Raw genomic sequence first — 21,566 nt, 5'->3', positions numbered from 1 at the left:
ATTGGAGGCTATTCATTCAATGAGGCCGATGAAGCACTCCTCGTATTTCCTGCCTGAAATACGATCTAAACTGAGTGCTTTATCTAACTGCTCCTATACTATTACCTTAGCTTGGGTCCCATCTCATTGCTCAATTCCGGGTAATGAGAAAGCGGACTCGTTGGCTAAGGTGGGCGCTATGGAAGGCGATATTTTTGAGCGACAAATTGCCTTCAACGAATTTTTCACCATTGGTCGTCAGCAAGTCCTCATCAGTTGGCAACAAAAATGGAATGATGGTGATTTGGGAAGATGGTTACATTCTATTCTCCCATAGGTGTCGAACAAACCGTGGCTCGAAGGGTTGGACATGAGCCACGACTTTATACGCGTTATATCAAGGCTTATGTCCAATCACTGCTCGTTAGACTCGCACTTCTATCGAATTGGGCTCTCAGGCAGCAATTTATGTGCGTGTGGAACGTGGTCATCACGATATCGAGCATGTTGTTTGGTCATGTACCTTACACCGTGTTGTCAGATCTGAGTTATCCACATCCCTCAGGGCCCGAGGAAAACAACCCGCGATACCCGTTAGAGATGTCTTGGCGAGCCGAGATCTCGGACATATTTGAATTTAATTTATGTGTTTTTAAAACGGATAGATCTGAGGATTTAGTAGTTAGTGTCATATTGTGTTCTCCCAAGTTGTTAGCTGCCCATCGGTGTACCCCCATGTTTGTCTTTTTCATCAGAGTGTCGCTTAGTTCGAGATCAAGAGCACATTGCTCTACAAACCTTGTATTCACAATCCCTACCCTGCCATCCATTTGCTACAATTTGTAACCCCTAACCTCGAGATAGCCGCGAGTAATCGGCCCCCGCTTTACTAACTTTAGTTTTAAGTAATTTTGTAATCTAAACAATGAATATCGGCTCCGCAGCAAATGAGCCTGGAAAAATAAACGCATTGTTAAAAAAAATGCAAAATATGAAAATTTTATGAAAATTCCAAGAGATCCTCTCAAGGGCATTTTGAGAAGCATTTGAAGGAAATTCTGAGAAAAAGTTTCATGGATTTCTGAAGTGAACTCCAAGGTAATTTTGGGATAATACTTTTCTAAATTCTGAATGGCATACCAAAAAATTTCCAGGAATATTTCAAGTGAATTGCAAAGACTATAATGAAGAGAAACTAAAACAAATTCTAGTAAATTTCAAGATTTTTTCTAGAGAGAATTCCGTGTTTTGCACAGACTTTTATGAAGAATAAGGGGTATTCCCGATAGCAGACATAATCATGAGATTATTGAGAGGAGTCCTGAAAGTAAAAGTAATTCTGATGACATTTTGAAATGATCCGTACTCAGAAATTCAAGATCCAGGATTAAAATAAATTGTCAATATTTAGTGTCTTCGATTGAGAACTAATTTCCATATTCTGGTATTAGACAAATGTTCAAGATTATAAGTGAAATATTTGAGCTATGGGACTTTGAATATTTATTAACAAAAATTAACTATGATAAAGTTCCAGTCACATTTCCGGTTGATTTCGATTCCCAATTAATTCACAGCTCCCGGTTTTCCCAGTTCAGTGACCAGCTTCAGCTGACAATTATGAAAGTGCTCAAAATGCCAGTTTGTACATAATATCCATCAATAAGGAGAAGAGGAACAACTAGTTTCTTGAAATCTTGGACCAGGTTAAGAATCCAAAACCCAATTCCGGCCCAACAGCTTTCAAAGATTGTCTGGTGGCCGACAAAATATACAAAAAATAAATAACACCCAATCCCCCATAACCGCTAAATCGGAATGAAAAAGATTCGGCAAAACATCCGAGCGAAATGGTCGCTATCACTCAAATGAACCAACCTAGCCAGCCACCGCGAATTCGCCGATCGGCTAAATTCTTATCACCTGCGAGCCGAGCCTGCTAGAACGACGACGAATTACTGTTTACCGTCGGGCCGAGTGGATGAATCGAGTGAATCCTTTGCAAATTCGCCCCACAACCGCGACTCGTCCGTATATAAATAATCCGACCACCGGCGAGTGTGTTTAGTCTGACCAAACCCCTAGCACCAGTTAAATATCAACAGGTAGGTTAACGAACGGTTAAGTGAATTCTACTGCTGCAGCAGCAACAACAACGACAACAAGTGGTACGCACAATCGACGGATTTAAATCGAAAGTGTCGAATTTTCTATAGACGGTGATTGATTGGTGAATTGAAACAGAGAAACCAAATCAAAGCGGTGCATAATCTGACTAGTGAGTTATGTAATCGAAGAAGTTGTATCGGAATGGTTTGTGGAATCGAAGAATGGACAAAGTTTGATTGAATTTAGAAACGGTTTATGAGAAGATTTGAATGGGGGAAAAAAATATATGACAATACAGCACACAAGTGGAAGTGTCTGAGGTGGAACACTTTGAAAATGACTCAGATTATTATCGTATGATATGGCTATAACAATGAGCTGGAAGTTGTTTGGACGGGAGCTATAAATAATTCAATTAGATAGAGGCCTTATCGGTCAATTGGTGTGTTATGTTCTAGAGCTAAGAGGCTAATGTGCACACTATCTCTTTTGCTGGCTAATTTGGATATTTGCTCGACTTTACTTTTCATGGAGTAGCATTGAGCTTGGTGTACAAAGTACTAATGCAAAAGAGGTGTACAGAGGCTTAGAATGCCCTCAATTAACAACTATGGAAGTGTTCAAAGAGTATACGTTGTAGTTAAATTCCAGTTGGGACGTAATACCCAAGACGAAGAAGGACCTTTCACTTGAAGCTACTTGATGTCTTCACTAAAGTTGGGTGTTTCTATTGTTTTAATAACATTCTAGAACATGTCAAACTCAAAAGGCAGAGGGTTCTCCTTAAAATAATTCTATCTTGCTAAAACTACAACTACGAATAATACAAATGATGTAGAAGCAAATTCATCTTCCTTATATTAGAATTAACTTATGGTTCAAATGAGTGAACCAACTTTGATAACTTTATTGCACATTAAGTAATTCAAATTCATAATTTTCAAGCACTTCCAGACAGTGAAGGTTGTCACATTTTAGTTCACTTTGCAAACAACCATGCGTCTCCATGGTAAACGTTATTCAAATGGAATTAGGCACACACGTGCGCACTAAATCTGATGAACCAAAGGAACATTATGGAATATAAATAAAGTTAATATTAAAGGTGGGTGGCTCAGTAGTGGAGCAACTAAGGCAATTTAATTTTGAAAAATATATAAACTATGTACATACAATTTTTTATACGTCATTCTATAGCTTTCAATCTCTATTTAGTTAGAAAATATTAATAATATTACAACGTCCTTCAATCATAGGAGCACTGATCCAGTAGTTGTGGTAGTTGCTAACTTTGCATCCTATAATAGTGGAACGCATTGGATTCCACTATTATAGAAATACTTCTGCAGGTGCAATGGAGTCAAAATCTTAAGGAAAATCAATTGTTTTCCGTCATTTTTGGGCTAATTTTGGGCTAGAAATATGCAAATCTACTTCATTTTAGAAGAGCTACCGATGAAAAATAATCTTATCCGGGTTTCCTTATTTATTCCGACACAACCCCTATATGCGATTCTGGGCATGTTGTTGATTAGGCAAAGCAAACCACCAATCACTCGTTGTTTTGAGAAACTCCGTACCAGAACACATACAGTCTAAATTTCGTATCTCATCGCACACCGTATTCAATCTTTACAGCGCATCGAGCCAGCACACAAACATGCCGGATTACAAGGTCTACTACTTCAACGTCAAGGCCCTGGGCGAGCCCCTGCGGTTCCTATTGTCCTACGGCAACCTGCCCTTCGACGATATCAGAATCACCCGTGAGGAATGGCCAGCACTGAAGCCAAGTGAGTCCCGTCCATTGGTAGCTTTCCGATTTACGTTGCGTGGCGTCCCCAATAACTACATTAGTGTTGTTTTTTTCTATGTTGTGTTTGCTGTTGTATTGCTCGATATCCTACCTACCACATAGTCATTTCATTGCTACGATACTTACTTATCTCTAACAAACTGATGAGTTGATAAGTTTTTGCTAACTCACCGGTACTCAGCAGATGTCAGCTCGTAAGCAAATAAAATTTTGCACATTTCATGTCTGAAATCAGTATCTAACGGTCATAATAGATAACGGTTTCAAATTTTACCCAGTACATTCCTTATTGCATAATCCAAAAATTGCTTGAGTGTAATTGCGTCGTGGTCGAGCCACTGAAATTCAATTTGAAGTTGATAACATTCATTCCCTAATCAATCAGCAACCAAGTATCAGCACAGTATTGTCTTTAGTAATTGGTAAACAACTTCCTACCGGCTAATTTTGTCTCGTATCGGTGCCTGCATGCTTTGCGTGTTCGATCGATTACTAAATGCAAGTTGACTTTGTAACGATGACACACGGTTGTATAACCTATAACCCGATGGATTATATCACAATGTCTGTTCATCGTCTAAAAATATGCAGCAAGGAAAACTATTATCTATTGAATCTAATTTTAATATTCGCTGGATTTCACGAAAAGTTATCTTTATTCATCACCCACCTACATACACACACCACGCTCACAGCACAAAACGGCAGCTTTCTCATCGCTTGATCATCCGTTATCGCCATCCAAAAGTCCTATGTATAAATATCACATCATTTAATTATCTGTTTGGTGGCAGCTTTCGGGGGAGGCTCTGGTGTTATCATGCTAGGCAACAGCAACGAACCCTCCTACGAATCGACCATAACCAAACCAAACAATTTGCTTTTCTTTTCTCTTTCTCTTTCCCGCTTGTACCTTTCAGCAATGCCCATGAGTCAGATGCCGGTGCTGTCGGTGGACGGCAAAAAGGTGCACCAGTCGGTGGCCATGTCCCGCTATCTGGCCAAGCAGGTCGGCCTGGCCGGTGCCGACGACTGGGAAAATCTCATGATCGACACCGTCGTCGACACCATCAACGATTTCCGTCTGAGTAAGAAGATTTGCATAGGCTCTTACGGTTGCAATGCCAACCGTATAGTGCCCTAGTCCAGGCGCATGCGAACGTTGCCCTTTGTCCATGTTCAAACAGAAGCGTTTATTTTTTGAAAACTGCGGTGACCTTTTGTTTTGTTTGTTAAACCATACTGCACCACTCCGCGTTTTCTGGGGTATAAAGCTCATCATCCACAATTAGCAGATCTGGTAATTTAACTCTATGTCTGCTTTTCTGAAGATAACACTAATGGCGGCAAGCTCCAATGAGGATTAACTTTTAATACCGTCCCTGTTTGGATGATGTGCAAAATGTTTGCTTAGAGTCGTGTTGATTATCTTTGGTGTTGACATCAAAGCAGCGAGACATGCTTGATCGGGATGTAATCCGAGGATTTTTTTTTTCTATTTCAGCTTCTTACATTTTGAGGTCGATTGTCTGCCGGAGGAAATGGGAAGTTGTTAAACAAGTATTAGGGTAAATGTGCCAGTTTTTGGCCCGATACAGTTAGAAATTATTACCGACTTCGGTAATTTCTTACCGAACTTTCAATAGCTGAACGTTCGGTAAAACTTTGACCCTCATTTCAAAAGATGATTTACTTAATTTTAATTTATAAAACGCTGTCAGCATTGTTTCAATAAACGAGTCTTGCCATTGCGGTGAAACTTTCCTTCTTTTGATGCTTTTAAACTAATTTATTAAAATGCATGATTCTTACCGAACAGTTCAGCTGTTGAAAGTTCGGTCAAAATAACCAATGTCGGTAAACATTTCTAATGCCGTTTTAGTTTGATGAACCAGTTTCGAATCTGGGTTAGTTTCTTCAAAATATCACTCTCGCGGTGAACTGGGTGAACTGAAATGTTGTGTACATGAAATGACTTGAAATAGAAAAGTCAAAAAGGCAATGACAGCTAGCTGCCAAGTGATTGCTCAACAGCAGTTTTCAGCTTAAACATGCACTGGGAATTCCCTTGTTCACTGCTGATTGTGACCGCTGCCATTTTATATTTTCCAAAAATTTATTTGAACACACGCAAATTACGAACTAATTTATGACCATGAAGGAGACGTAATCCAGTATAATTACATAGTACATATGATTGAGGAATATGGACAGTAAGTAGCAGAATCACTATTGAAATTGCATATTTCATCTTTGCTCAAAATTGTATGCAGTTTAACAAAGCCGCGTTTGTCTCGTACCACATTTAAAAATGGGTAAAACTTGTGGTGATTCGGGATATTCTTAGAACCATTTTCTGGCCACCCAGTAACAGAATCGGTCTGAGGATTGCATGTTATAGCTATGCTCAAGATTCTATGCAATTAATAAAAAAAAAAATCGTGTATTTCTAGGACGACTTTCAGTAATGGACAGTTTTCCCGGTGATTCTGGATATCTGGGGATCCTTTCTCCGACCACCCAGTAACAGAATCGGTATGAGGATTGCATATTTCATCTATGCTCAATGTTCTTTCAAGAAATGACCATACCCGGGGTTTTCCGGGAATCTTCAGACCATAAGTCTCTAACTGTTTTTCTCGATCCAACTGGCCAACTACAAGTCCAGTCGATTCCCTATCTGTTTCGCTGAAATATTTTTCAGTATTTTCAGACTGGCTGATTCTTTGTTGTTTACCTTTTTAACATTTCATCATAATAATTTCACCATTGAATGTATGCGTGAAACTGGTCATTCTTCAGGTTGCTTGGTGGCAAACCTAGGTTGGTAACTGGCGTTCAAACTATCAGTTCGACAGCTCTTAGGTTGCAACCCGGGTGAGGGTTCGCTTCAAACTAAAACGGCATAAGTGTGTAGTGGTTCCCTAATTGGCCTTATCTTAAGGCATTTCCTTCTAGAGTCGTTTTTCTTATCATTCTTCGCAGCTTCAAGAGTACAAATCTCAAGATTTACGAGGTTAATATGTAAATTTCAGACATTGCTTGCTTATCCGCAGCAAACAATAAGTGGTAGTTTCAGCTACGAGCATTCGCAAAAACCTCAATATTTTGACTTGTGGAATCACCTTAAATTTCAAGCTTATTCATTCTTCACCACATTTAATTTAATACAAGGCTCCGAGCAAGGCTAGAACATAGATTTTTTTCCTTATAGGGGAAAGTGGGGCAGTTTGGTCATCTTAAGAAAATCATCACTAATCATACAAAATTCAGTGGAAAATACGAATGATGTTTAGTCAAATGGATAGTTTCAAGCCCCTACAAATTGAATAATAAAAGTAAACTTTTGAATCTTATACAAGAGGGTTTAAAAAATGTTCGTTTTGTAACCGAAATTAAACCGTTGGAAAAATGCCTATTTAAGGTTATATTTTTTCAGTCTTGTGAATGACTGATTTTTTACCAAAGCAGCTGTTTCAAAACGTGATTTCATATGAAACAGTCATATCGAGACCAACGATTCAAAAGGCCTCAACTCCATTTTGTAAACAAACCTTGTAAGGCCATTTTCTCGCGATCCGAAACATCCATTCGCAAACCTAAAACACAATCGAGTAGAACAGAATGTCCCCTACCTGCTCATTTTGTTGGTTTGCGTTGGCGGATTTCGGTTCTCGACAAAATGGCCCTACAAGGTTTGTTTAAAAAATGGAGTTGAGGCCCTTTCAATTGTTGGTCTTGATATTTCCGTAGTGATTTGAGATTTGGGTGTAAACAGACACGTCAATCGCCAATTTCTCGTGAATTCTCTACCTAATAACACTATCATGTAGAGGATTTATTGCTCTGTTATTTGGTATAGTTTGTTAACGAGATTGAGCTTTTATTCGTGAGAAATCGGTGATTGACGCGTTTGTTTACAAAAGCAATTACGCCCAAATCTCAAATCACTCCGGATTTATGAAAGAAATAATGCAAACAACAGTTGAATCGACATTTGGTTCTGCTTTCAACCATGATTTCAACATTTCCTGCTCCGTAGTGACAACTTTAGGATGCTTACGTAGTTCGTGCTTCATTATAGGCCCAGTATCTTTCGATCGACCGCAACTCCGGTGTGTTTGGGGGGATTGAGATCCTTCGGCACGAAATTGACCCCATTCGTCTTGTACCACTCCACAACGTCCTTGGAGTAGGGAAAAGATGCTAGATCCGGCCAAAAAATTGTGGGAACGTTGTGTGATTTGAGAAACGGAAGCAATCATTTCTTCAGGCACTCATTCAAATAGACTTGGCCATTTACGGTTGTAGTTGTTACGAAAGGCTTGCTCCGTTTTCCGCACGAACAAATCGCCTGCCACATCATGATTTTTTTGGGAAGCTTCGACACTTGCTGTTTCCTGAGAGACTCTGAAACATCGAACTTGTCTTTCTCAGTAACATACTGGTTTCCCGGAATTTGTTTGAAGTTCGCTTTTACGTATGTTTCATTGTCCATGATACGCTAGTGTGGTTTTGTGAATCTGTGATCTTCAACGCAGTACGAAATACTTGTTCTTGCACTCACTTACTTCCAATCAACAGTTAAACCATAGAGGTAACTCTAAGACCAGAACGTCCCGAAGATACGAGCTCAACTTTTTGGCTCAGCTCTGGTACTATTTCGGTCCCAAGCTAATCGATGCACCCCTCGAAACATAGCAAAATCCACGAACCCCTCATTTTATCTGTCAAACTTTCATAGCGAATCAAAACAAACATAGTATAGTACTAGAATTTCAACTAGAATGGGGTACTTTAAACGATTTGCTTGGGACCAATAGGCTAGTCAAGTAGTGAGCCAATTTAAAATCGTTAGTTTCAAATTGACTGTTGGTTGAACGTTCTCCGAAACGTTTTATGACACGAAAAACAATAGATTGTTGGATTTCCAACATCTTTCCGATGGCTAGCAATTTCACAATGAAACTCACGCAGTGTAAATAATACACACTGAGGCCATCTCACTCAAAATTTCATTAAAATTAACCCAAAGAACAAAATGTTACAGCTTTTTTTTAAGTAATGACATTTAACTGTAGACACCCTTTAAATGCAATAGAATTGGAGTTTGAGGACCCGAACATAAATTTCATTGTTGTTTTGTATTGAGAAACTTTATTTCTTGTGTTTAGAAGTATTTTTATGGGCCTATCATTGTTGATCGATTCTCTTCATCGACATTCTCTTTGATTTACCACGGCTACATAAACGAATTTCTCGGTAAATTATTATTATTATCTCTATTTAGGAGATTTTCAGCCGCAGGCTGGTTCATCTCCGTTTTCTCGGTAAACTCGCAGCACAGTTCGACAGAAGATGATGTTAGCTTGCGCCTGTAACAATACACTCAATGGAAAATTCATTTGCAGTCGGGTTAATCGCGAAAGAGAAAATCGATGAAGATAATCGATCAACAATGATAGGCTCTCTTCTCGTGTTACGCGAGAAATGCTCTACAAAAGGGGTTTTGTTTCGCCGTTATTGTGAAAAGATTATGCTTGTAGCAAATTTTGTTTGGATTATATTTACCTACGCAACATTTAGACAGTGGATTGAGGTATGTCTAGATAGAGCTGGAATTAGGGCGAGGGGGCGTCACATCTAAATCGCAATTCTAGATGCTCGAAAAATCTCTCACTTGGGGACATTTAACAAACGAAGCGATCTTCACTAGGTTCGGGATAATCTTAAAATTAAGACAAACTTCAGGATTGTCTCGAAATTTGTCTAACGGTGAGACAATATTTAATTGTTTTCCGAGTCCATAACAAAATCTGGAAAATTTGGGAAGTTCGGGAAAAAAAATCATAGAAATCATTTTCCAATTGATACTGAATATTGTATATGAGTAAGAAATTGTTGAACAATTCTCAAAGTTTGAAAAAATATAGGAAATTATGCTAGCCTAAGAATTTCGGACTCAGAAAAATATTCAAGGCGTCGGACTTGGAAAAGTTTCTAACATCCCGTTCTTAAAGAAAAGTTTCTGGGACTTTAGGATTTTTTGTAGTGTCGTGGTAGGTACATACCTACGAACCCGAGCAACGCTGTTGAAATTAAACTTTGCTGCTATGATGTAACTTATTTTGAATACTCCAGTTAATCTCATTTTGGTTGACTTAACGGTTATCACAGCAAAAATGAGAGCAAATTTTTACACTGTTGAATCAAACGGAAAACTAATCTTGCTTTCAATTAAATCAATTGCATTACTGATTTTGTATTCATAAACTGAATACGGGCCTAGCGTAAATCGTTAGCATCCGTCCTTCTTATGCTGAAAGACTTGCGTTCAAATTTCACCCCAGACAAGTCACGAATGACCTAAAATGTGTAATACAAAACAAATCAACAGTAATTGTTAGTTCAACGACAGATGAACTTAAATTAAATTTTCAACAAGACGTTAACAGCATAACTTGAAGTTAAATTGCTTTCATTTGAAAAAAAAAAACAACGGAACTCCTTCTGGGATGAAACAACGAAACACCTTCTGGGATGAATAGAAATGACGTTTGAGACAATGTTGTAGTTCATGAAAATTTAGCAACGCTACAAACTGCCCTTGTATATGCAGATTGTACTGAATGAACTCTTTGAAAAGCTTTTCAATATTCGCAATCAGCGTGAAACAGGAAATGATATCCAAATCACAAAAAAAAAAATCAATCAGAACACGGACAAATGGCAACGAACGTGGACGCTAGTGATATCGTGCGATACTAAGCTTCCGTCCATTGTAGAAATCGCTGTTGTATCCTACGAACCCGAAGATGATGTGAAGGAGAAGAAACTGGTCACCCTGAACAGTGAGGTCATTCCATTCTACCTAGAAAAGCTGGACGACATCGCCCGTGAAAACGACGGCCACATGGCAAACTCCAAAGTAAATGCCACCAAAGACTCTTGCTCCGTCGTGGTCGAAAAAGAGTCACCGAACTTTCTCCACAGCTCAGCAATACTAATTCAAATTCTGTTTACAGCTTACATGGGCCGATCTGTACTTCGTCGCTATTCTGGACTACCTGAACTACATGACGAAGTCCGACCTCGTCGCCAATCATCCGAACTTGCAGAGACTTGTTGACAACGTTACGAGCATCGAATCGATCAAGAACTGGATCGCAAAACGACCCCAAACTGATATTTAAACGCCGACACTAACAGAACGATACGTACTTCAAACAAGTACACCCTACTAATACTTCTTCTACCACATTCAACAGAGACTACCACCACAACCCTACATAATCTAACGTCCTCTATAACGCTAGAGAGAAGCAAGTTCAATTCAATGCACTGAGCATCAATCACTTTCACACGCATCCACCAACTAGACAAGTGAATAAGCATTACACAACTTTTTTATAAGAAACGATAATAAAAAGAAACAATCTTAAAAATATGATTCAATAAACTCCACCAACACATTTTATCTGGCAAATCATAAGCAGAAGACATGTTTTCCTTGCTGCACCCCATCTGAAATGGAGGTCCACAATCGGTTTTTTTTTTTAAGATAACGTATCTTCTGTCGCTAAAAACGTGTCTGTTTATATTCTATAAGTATGTTTGTCTCCTGCTGATAACAAACAGCGCCTCCCAACCCGAAAATAACGTAAGTCTACCCGATCCGCCCATGGCAATAAGAAAGCTGCTTATCATCATTAACTACACTCCTATTACACCCAAAAGAAAAAACTCTTTTGATTCCATCCTACAAATCCGGAAAGCATCCTCAGACAATGCTGAATTTGAAGCAAATCCAGCTTGTATTAAAATTTAACAAGCATTTCTCTGCTTTTTTCTCGCTCTCCTTTCCCACCCGTTTCCATTGCAGCAATGCCCATGGGACAGATGCCGGTGCTGGAGGTCGACGGCAAGCGAGTCCACCAGTCGCTGGCCATGTGCCGCTACGTGGCCAAGCAGATCGGGCTGGCCGGTGCCGACGCGGTGGAGGAGCTCCAAGTTGATGCGATTGTTGATACGATTAACGATTTCCGTCTAAGTGAGTATAATTGTTAGAACAAGGTACAGGTGTACGGTCACGATTCAGATCAGGTGTAAATCAGGTGGCATATTCCTGTTGGTGGAGTCCCCTGGCAATGTTCACATACATTGTCATCCTTGCACATAAGGGTGGGTTAAGTTTGCAGGGCGGGATGATTTAAAGGCATTTGATTTTGATTTGGATTTGCGGCAGAATTTGAATGCTATAGGATGTGCCAAGCTTACGCACGGTTTGATACTGATTATAACAGTAACAATGTTGTTTAAGAAACTTTTTCCTATAAAATGGCGTATATTTCAATGTTTAGACTGACAACTCGTAGATAAATAAGTTGTCTTTCTTGAAAATCAATTCATATTATTTGAGGAAATCACTATTTTATGATTCTTTATTCAGTGTAGGATTTTTTTTAATGGGAGTTCAGACCATTTTCTACAATTCACCATTTGACCAAATCTTATCATTTTGGAGACAAATTTTTTTTTTTTTGTGAATATTGAAAATAAATTCAACTCTATTTCAAATGGTATTCTAGATTTTTTTTTCTTCTATAGGGAAACATTATTATCGTTATTATAAAGACTTTCAGCCAAAGGCTGGTTAGTCTATTTTGATTGAAAAGAGTGGCTCTAGATGGCCTCCTCCTAGTAAAAGAGTTTCAAAATGGGTGGGGGATTCGGAAGAGTTGAGTAAAGTTGAAACCCGTTGTTTGTTGATGTCGAGACTCTCTGCAATATAAAATTTCCATTGTGTAGATACAATTCGTAAAATCGTGATGTCCTCCGTTGTCAGTTGATGATCCTCGGTAAAAATGTGCTTTTTGGCCTTATTAACCTCCGCTATATGTTTTTTGAATCTAGATGCTAGTTTGTCCTACATATAGGGGAAATGGCTCTTATGTTGGCCTATGGATCTAAGATTGGGCCCATCGCTAAAAATCTGCTATTTATCAATTTTATCTAGATGAATGAGTCATTGGGACGGTACTAATGGATATTTTTGATTGATTCAATTCCCCTACCTACTTTTTACAGAGATTAAAGTTTATTTTATATACACCTACTTTACTTTAAACATGAGCTGGGTCTTTAGTTCATCATAACAATGATTTTAACTGATTGGGTCTACTAGTGAAAACTAAATCTAATCCGAATTTTTTCAACCATGGTTTTAGCTTACTAGTAATATTTTGATCAAATGGAATGGACACTCGTCTCAAAGATTCAGATGCTGCAGTGAAGGTTGTTAACAATCTCCTTTGTAGATTTTTTTGTTTTTTTTTTTATCGATGATTGCCTGGATTGTATTTAGTCTCCTTGTATCCGTCGAATCTCTCTGTTTCGAAGATGTACTGCAATTGCTTAACCTTTCCAGTATCACTGAATGGAAGAGTCTGCACCTGATAAATCATGTGATGAAATTCGTGAGTTAACTTTATATCCTTGTGAATTTTGTTGATCTCATCTAAAATTTGTGGAAGGGCTTTTCGTTTAACTACGCTGTAGACATCGTCGACAAACCTCCACCAACGGCTTGGTAATAGCAACCGGTGGAAACTAACGATTTAAAATTGGCTCACTATTTGACTACGCAAGTAGCATTGCAAGTTTTATCGTGGTTTTATAGCATTCTACAAGTCTAAATAATGGACTTCAGAATCCTCATAAAACCCAAATTGTTACATGGGTAGCCAATTGGTCCCAAGCATATTGATTAACGTACCCTATTCTAGGCGAAATTCTACTACACTATGTTTGTTTTGATTCGCTATGCAAGTTTGACAGATAAAACGAGGGGTTCGTGATTTTCCTATGTTTCGAGGGGTGCATCGATTAGCTTGGGACTGAAGAGAGTACCAGAGCTGAGCCAAAAAGTTGAGCACTTTTATTCGGGAGCTTCTGGTCTTAGAGTTACCTCTATGGTAATAGCATAGAGGTAACTCTAAGACCACTGGGTCCCGAAGAAAATCATTATTATTTTTGACTCACTCAGTACCAGAACAACGGTCCCAAGCAGTCCCAAGCTATTTCACTCACCCCTGCATGTTCTGCATGAATCCACACACCCCTGATGTTATCTGTCAAACTTTCATAGCGAATCAAAACAAACATAGTGTAGGAATAGAATTTCAACTAGAATAGGGTACGTTAATCGTTTGCTTGGGACCAATAGGCTACTAAAGTGGTGAGCCAATTTAAAATCGTTAGTTTCGTATTGATTGTTGGTATTAGGGCGTAACAGCCTTTGTAAACAATGACTTCTCTCGTTGATTTCTCAGAATTCAAGGCACGCCTGCACAAACCATCATATCCATCGGGTAGGAGAAGTCTTCCTCTACTCGATGGTGATGTTGATTTTTCAGGGAGAGCCATGACTTCCGAGAAATCATCAAGAGAAGTCATTGTTTACAAATGCTTTTACACCCCAATTCCAGCTCTATCTAGACTTATAGCAACAATCAATACGAAACTAACGACTTTAAATTGGCTCACTACTTGACTAGCCTATTGGTCCCAAGCAAACGATTAACGTACCCCATTCTAGTCTAAATTCTAGTCCTACGCAATGTTTGTTTTGATTCGCTATGAAAGTTTGACAGATGAAATGAGGGGTTATTGGTTTTTCCTATGTTTCGAGGGGTGAATCGATTAGCTTGGGACCAAAGAGAGTACCAGAGCTGAGCCAAAAAGTTGAGCACGTTATTTCGAGACCTTCTAGTCTTAGAGTTACCTCTATGCTTTAACCGTGTAAAAATAACCGTGTAAAAAAACCGCGTAAAAAAACCGTGTAAAAAAGACTTCAGTGTATTTATTTATTTTACAGTGAACCAGGAATTCATGAAAACCGTGGAAAAGGCGCGAATTCGAAATCGCCGGTAAAAAATCGGGAAAATCCCGTGAATTTCGATGACAAACCGGGAAAAATAAGATTCTGGACCTTTAAACAATTGCATGACCCCTGGACTGGCAAATGTTTTCAGGATGCAGTCACTTTCAAGAACTAAATATTATGAGAATTTTGAAAATATTTTAGGATGAATTCTGCAGATAACAACAATGTTTTTAGATAAAATACCAATAGATCTTTTCAAGAACTCTAAGACAGATTTCACTAGAACTCCCATTCATTTGTGGGACTTCAGACGTTCAGAGAATAATCTTTAGGTAGTTCTTTTGGAAAATTCATGACGATTGTGAAGCGGATTCCAGGTCCATTTCTTTTTTTTTTATTGGGTATCAAGCTGGAGCTGCGTGACAGCTTAGTTTTCAAGACTTGACCCATTTGAATAAATGTTGCTTCTATCTTTGACAATACAGCAGAAGGGCTAGCCTATGTTGGCCGGTTGAACACTGGATTCCGTTTGTATTGTTTCAAGATAGTTATAGAAAAAATGCTGTGACGTGTGCGCGTAGATACATCCGCGTAGTAAACCGATTGAATAAGTAAATCCGTTTCGAACGAAATATCTAAATTATGTAAGTTACGAAAACCGCGCGAATTCCGAAAGCCGACACAATATGAATTATGTTGCGACAATTGAAATCAAAATCAGTTTTCATAATGATAGGAACTGCAAACTTCAATATCGACTTGCTTTTGTTAACCGACTTTACTCGGGAAGGGAATCGAATTTGGAGAGAGCAATTCCAAAGGAATTCTAAGATGAGTTTTATGAGAATTCCGAGTTTAATTCCAAGAGCATCTCGAGCAGAATTTCAAGGGTATTCTGAGGAGAATTCCAAGTAAATTTTCAGAAGAATTTATTGGAGAGCTCCAAGATAATTGTGAGAAGAATTGTATGAAAATTCTGAGGAGAAATGCATGAAAATTATAAGGAATGTTCAGACTAATTCTAAATAGAATGCAAGGAGTACGTAAAGAAGTTTTAGTAAGTTCCGGGAAAACTCCGAGAAATTACAAATCGGGATTTGCTGGTCACCATTATTATGGGTAATGCAAATTTGATTTTTGTTTTATGTAACCCAAAATTTGAAAATTTAGCTCTTTTTAAAATCGTTTTCCACTCTACGCTTTATCCTTAAAGTAAACAAAATATTTTTTTTTATTAATAATTTATGAATTTATCATTAAATTAGTTACTCATACGTAAATTTATTTCTTCTTTGTTATTTAATATTTGCCTCTCCTCGACCTATTTGAGTGACGTCGGACATAAAATGAAAATATTATTTGCATCATCTTTATGCCTTATTAGACAATCAAATAATAATAACAAGATAAATGTTGACAATTTTTAGACAATCTATTTTAAAGACCTCGGATATAGAAACTTTTGAAACACCTCAAATCTCATTATTCTGGAACGAGGAAAATTTTCCAAGATGGAAAGATCGTGAATTCACCGGCAAATTAATCTGACTCATATTTGAGTCAAGTTCACAAAAATTCGCAAAAACGTAGATCACAAGAATGAGTAAATTTTTACACAAAGATGCTGGGACTTAAGCATTCGAAATCTCTAAGACAAACAAGTTAAGCTCGGAATAATTTTCATATGTTGAATATATGGAATGTAAGTTCATAGTCCTTGAAAAATTTAAATACTTCTGAAACGTTAATAACATTTTATGATCTTGGCCATAGGTTTGTAAAAAGTGACTTGCTACCAGCCCTGTAATTAATGAGTGTTAAATTGGTCGTTTTACTCTACACCATCTAGATTCCCTTTCACAGACTTCATAATAGAGTACCTAACACCGGGAAAATGACTAGTAGCCTTACTTATAACCTTGAATTGGGTTTTCATGACCCGCCTTTAGAAAATGAGCACTAATCATGCTAGGCAGCCAAAATGACCGAAATAAAAATCAAGTACCCATCATTCTAAACTGAACATTGGACAATTGTTTACCTATGATTATCTTAAACAAATGAAAGTAAATTAATTTAAATGGGTGTCTTTGTAGCACATGCAATGATAGAAGAGCAATAGTTTACATCGATCAACTCGATTTCTTTACATTTGTTACTTAGGATCTGTTGAAAAAGTACTAGAGAACTGGTTTTTGTTATGTAAACATAACCAGTGTCATTGAAACCAAGCGATATTTACATTCCAGATTGGGTACGGTGAGAGCGAAGTCGAAAGCGAAATATGAGATTGACAAATTCTAAAAAAAATCACAATACTGTTCTCCAAAATATGTGTCTTAAATTATGGTCATGAAAATCATTGACACGTAACTTTCGTTGGTTTTTTCAAAGCGATATCTTCATTGGACATTCATCGAAATTTAAGGGATTTCACCAATGGCGATTACATGCAGGTTTGCTTTAGTGCATACGAAATTCAACCGAGGGCGCTAAGATTATGATTTATGCTAATGTATTCACACTTATTTAAAATAGTTCCAGTGCATCAAAATTGATTAAATTTTGGATTTCGGGTCAATTTTTAATGCAGATTATGAATATGCATTTACCTCACTACCCATGAACAACCCAATTGAGTTCTTGAGGCATGGAGGTAATTGCATATTTATAATCTGCATTACAAATTTTGGAGAACTGAAACTTATTTAGTTGCAATGAAAGAACTTTCAATACATGCAAATCAGCGAAAAATATGGCAATTTTGTAGAAATAATATGTCGAACAAATTGCAAGTTCAACTTCTATTCTATTGAATTTCAGGATTTGACAGATTGCGATTACTTTGCCTGATGGAATAAACTGACTTGTTGTTTTCACATTTTACTTGATCAAAGTCTTTAGTTTTAACACATAATTTGAAAGTAGATGCCAATGGATACATATATACTATATTATAATACACTACACTACACTATACTATACTATACTATACTATACTATACTATATGTACTATAGTAGATAGCGTCGAAAAATTTACGAAAATCCACATGGGACTGATTTGCGATTAAAGGCAGTACAGTATTGTATAGTCTATTCTTATGTTATTACGCAGAGTTATTATAATGCTCCAATATGGGTTATCCTTGATTTAACAATAAACAGCGATAAAATAGAACGCCACTGCAATCACTAATGGTGAATCGTGCAGCGGTGCTCCTTTATCTTTCGCTTAAATTAAGCCTTCATCCTGGTTCAAACTATTTCTTTCCTCCCGGATGTCATCGAAACTAATCCAACTTCCAAACTACCATCCACAGAGATTGCCATCGTTGCCTACGAACCGGACGACATGGTAAAGGAAAAGAAGATGATCACCCTCACCAACGAGGTGATTCCATTCTACCTGACCAAGCTGAACGTGATCGCCAAGGAAAACAATGGCCACCTGGTGCTGGGCAAACCGACCTGGGCCGATGTGTACTTTGCCGGTATCCTGGACTATCTGAACTACCTCACGAAGACCGATCTGCTCACCAACTTCCCCAACCTGCAGGAAGTCGTGAATAAGGTGGTTGAACACGAAAACGTCAAGGCGTACATTGCCAAGAGACCAGTGACTGAAGTCTAAGAGGGAGAAACCCGAAAACGCCAACTCTTCACAGCATGGAATTGAAAGCAAACTATAAACTCTACGCCCAGCAAACATGATGCCGTGATGTAGTCACACAGCGAATATGGTCATAATGCTAAGGTTTAACGCTACGCTAATATTTGTGCTGTTTTAGTTTAGGATAAGTCGCGCGAAAGAATCAAACTTGTTTTGGGAAGGAATTGTATCTATTCCTGCTGAATGGTGGCATCTTTTATAAAACCGTATTTCACTAATTGAACATTGTACATCTCCACAGTAAGAGAATATCTAGAATCTAGTCCGTAGTTCGTACGTTTAAAGTGTAAAGAAATATTTTAAGTTGTCATAAGAGGGTCGAGAAAATACATTGTGTGTACGTCCAAATCGATATTATGGTACAAGTGGTTTCAATTTGAATGCCGAAAAACTACAGTCCAAATGTATCAGGGACTTCGGATGAATAAATGGGTTACTAATATTTCCAAACATCATGTAAACGTATAAAATGCAGTAACAATTTTCAAAAATAAATGCACAAATTCTCACCGTTTTACTCACTGGTGCTTCCACACTGGCTTACGCTTTTCCACAAAGCTGCGAATGCCTTCCTGGCCATCCACCGTCGACAGATTGTCAGTCATGACTTGTTCTCCCTTCCTGTAGGCATTGTTCACGTCCATTGCTATTTGTTCGTAGAAGAATTGCTTCCCCAATGCAATGACAGCTCGACTTTTCGACTTTATTGCATTGCAAATGGTGTCAATTTCCTGATCCAACTGATCGGATGGAACAACTTTACTAACAAGCCCAGATTCCAGAGCTTCCTGAGCACTGATAGGAAGCCCGGTAAAAAGCATATAGGATGCCTTCATACGTGGAACAGCTCTAGCCACGGCAATTCCCGGGGTAGAGCAGAAAATCCCAAAGTTCGCTCCAGGAGTAGAAAAACAACTCTTATCACTACAGACGACCATATCGCAAGACGCGACAAGCTGACACCCGGCAGCCGCTGCCAAGCCATCAACTCTGGCGATCACCGGCACTGGAGCCCCCAAAATAACACCAATCAGTTCAGAACACTTAGCAAACACTTGTTTATGGAAGTCGGATCCCCTCTCAACGGTTAGCTCCTTCAAATTATGGCCAGCCGAGAAAACATGCCCCTTGGCGGAGAGTACAAAACAACGCACGGTCTGATTGTGTTGATTGGTAATGATGTGCTGCTGGATACTGTCCATCATGTCAATCGACAACGAGTTACGGGTTTTTTCATTGTCCAGCAGGATGTGACCGACTCCATCCCGTTCGGTGAAGGTGCTCAGCCAACGGAAGGCACCGAGTGCTGGAAGCTGAAATTACGTAAACGTTTTCATGGGAATACTAGTTGCGTAATAAAATATGCTATACTTTATTGGAATGCAGTGAACTAGCTGTTCTAAGCATTTTTTTTATGTTTAAGAACTTAGTTGGAGAAACAAGATAAATTTTAAAATAAAGTTATCAAAAATACAATGCTCAACTCGAGAACAGCTGACAAAGGAACACAACAAACGAAGCGAGATTTTAAAAATATAGAGATGTGAGCCGATTAACAAATTAACAAAAAATAAACAAATTGACCTACACAGTAGAACGAATGCTAATTTCATAGGCCAAAGCTCGAACCAAAATGTAGAACGAGTTCTTATAAATAAATGGTATACCAATAAAATCATTGAGAATCAGGAACAAAACAAATCTAATAATGTTGATTAAAAGACCCCATACAAAGAAAATCTAAAAATAGCTAAGACTAACAAAAAAGGTTATTTTTTTTTTAAATGAATTCCATCTCAAATATCGAAAACAAATTTGAAGCTTCAAGATGTTGCTGACGAGAGACATTTTTGATCTACCAGATTTGACGAAATGACAGAAGCCACTTTGCCTAAAATAATTTGGTGGTACATATTGATGCTGCTTCTCACAACTCTTAATATAAGGTAACTATCTAGGGGCAAGCAAGCTATTATCAGAGTGAATATTTTTGCACCGCAAGGGGTAATCAAACACATCGTGGCACACTGATCGGCGCGTCATGGCACACGATGACAAGTATGACACAAAGTATAAAATAAAATGGCATCACTGTTTTGTGTTGACATTTTGCCAATCGTTGCTAAGGTTTACTTCAAAGTAAGGGTAAAAGGATTTTTTGTTAGTGCCATTTTCCAGCGAAATTGTCCCCAATTATAATAAGAGATTGTTTAATTGGGATGAACCTCTACATAAAGTCCACACAACGGCGCCGGTGGTGTAGTGGTAAGCGTGATGACCTCTCACCCCAGCAGGGCTGGGTTCAATCCCAGTCGGCGCAGCCGGGATGTTCTGAGGCATAACATCTCTAATCACGCCTTCCTTCGGATGGGAAGTAAAGCCGTTGGTCTCCGGTTCATGAGTTGATGGGTCGATAGGTAGGGTCCAGGTGTGGGAGCTGCCTTCCTGGCACGTCGGTAGCATTGGTGCTCAGCACGGAAAACAAGATCGACGGAAAAAACAAACCGAAGAAAAAAAAAATAAAGTCCACACGGCTTTTTAGAGATGTCCATAGTTTCAGGGAAGTCCAAACGAACTAGTGAGAGTCACAACGCCCCGCAGAATAGGCCAGAATTAACTAAGTATTAACTCGATAGCCATAGAATCAAGACCGAGAGTCAATTGAATGGGTAAGGAGCATTGCAGCGATAATGTGCGGTGTCAACAACACCCCGGTACCGAACGGTCCTACCATTTTTCAGATGTATCTGCAATCGCCGCTGATTCTCCCGCATAACACCCCGGTACGATTGATGGTTCACCAATCGGTCAGCCGTACAGTTTGTTCGGATTCGATTGACTGTGAAGGTCTCTCTACGCTCTTTCGCAACTGTTCGTATCACCGACGGCAACAGCAACATTAAGAAAGATGCTGCTAACAGAATTGTGGAGGTAAACACACCGGAGATAACAGTGCCAATCTGAATCGCGGAATTAATGAACGAAATTGGAACCGGCAGCAGTTTCAGGGAGATTAATATGCGATTCCGACATGACCATGGATAAAAAATATACCAAACAGATACAAGGAGGAGGTAATCATCAAACAACTGAAACCAGTATCGAG

The 21,566-nt window shown here is 38.6% G+C and overlaps 2 protein-coding genes across 2 annotated transcripts; one reads left to right on the top strand and one right to left on the bottom strand.

The window, feature by feature from the left end:
* The first annotated feature begins 2,003 nt into the window (after positions 1-2,003).
* Positions 2,004-18,812, top strand: GstS1 (Glutathione S transferase S1). The gene is made up of 7 exons (XM_065231647.1): positions 2,004-2,084; positions 3,727-3,881; positions 4,825-4,992; positions 10,690-10,832; positions 10,930-11,095; positions 11,787-11,954; positions 18,111-18,812. The coding sequence occupies exons 2-7, from the start codon at positions 3,749-3,751 to the stop codon at positions 18,419-18,421; spliced, it is 1,089 nt and encodes a 362-aa protein (XP_065087719.1). The 5' UTR covers positions 2,004-2,084; positions 3,727-3,748; the 3' UTR covers positions 18,422-18,812.
* On the bottom strand, positions 18,493-19,945 carry LOC135709262 (enoyl-CoA hydratase domain-containing protein 3, mitochondrial). Its single transcript, XM_065231561.1, has 2 exons — positions 19,832-19,945; positions 18,493-19,773 (listed from the first exon to the last, which is right to left on the bottom strand). Exons 1-2 carry the CDS (start codon positions 19,865-19,867, stop codon positions 18,979-18,981), a joined length of 831 nt encoding a protein of 276 aa, XP_065087633.1. The 5' UTR covers positions 19,868-19,945; the 3' UTR covers positions 18,493-18,978.
* Between the last annotated feature and the right edge of the window lie 1,621 nt (positions 19,946-21,566).

Source organism: Ochlerotatus camptorhynchus, unplaced genomic scaffold (genome assembly GCF_037179485.1).
Source record: "Ochlerotatus camptorhynchus isolate MF236.1 unplaced genomic scaffold, CSIRO-AGI_Acam_v1.1 ptg000357l, whole genome shotgun sequence".
Lineage (NCBI taxonomy): Eukaryota > Metazoa > Arthropoda > Insecta > Diptera > Culicidae > Ochlerotatus > Ochlerotatus camptorhynchus.
Note: the sequence above shows the minus strand (reverse complement) of the source record. Positions and strands in the feature narration are given on the sequence as shown.

What these genes read in the sequence shown, in the direction of transcription:
- GstS1 (XM_065231647.1), top strand. Translation starts at nt 3,749, where the DNA reads ATGCCGGATTACAAGGTCTACTACTTCAACGTCAAGGCCCTGGGCGAG. An exon ending in ATGGCCAGCACTGAAGCCAA is followed by an intron (nt 3,882 to 4,824) that starts GTGAGTCCCGTC and finishes TGTACCTTTCAG; the next exon opens with CAATGCCCATGAGTCAGATG. An exon ending in CATCAACGATTTCCGTCTGA is followed by an intron (nt 4,993 to 10,689) that starts GTAAGAAGATTT and finishes CGTCCATTGTAG; the next exon opens with AAATCGCTGTTGTATCCTAC.
- LOC135709262 (XM_065231561.1), bottom strand. Translation starts at nt 19,867, where the DNA reads ATGCTTAGAACAGCTAGTTCACTGCATTCCAATAAA. An exon ending in GTTCACTGCATTCCAATAAA is followed by an intron (nt 19,774 to 19,831) that starts GTATAGCATATT and finishes ACGTAATTTCAG; the next exon opens with CTTCCAGCACTCGGTGCCTT.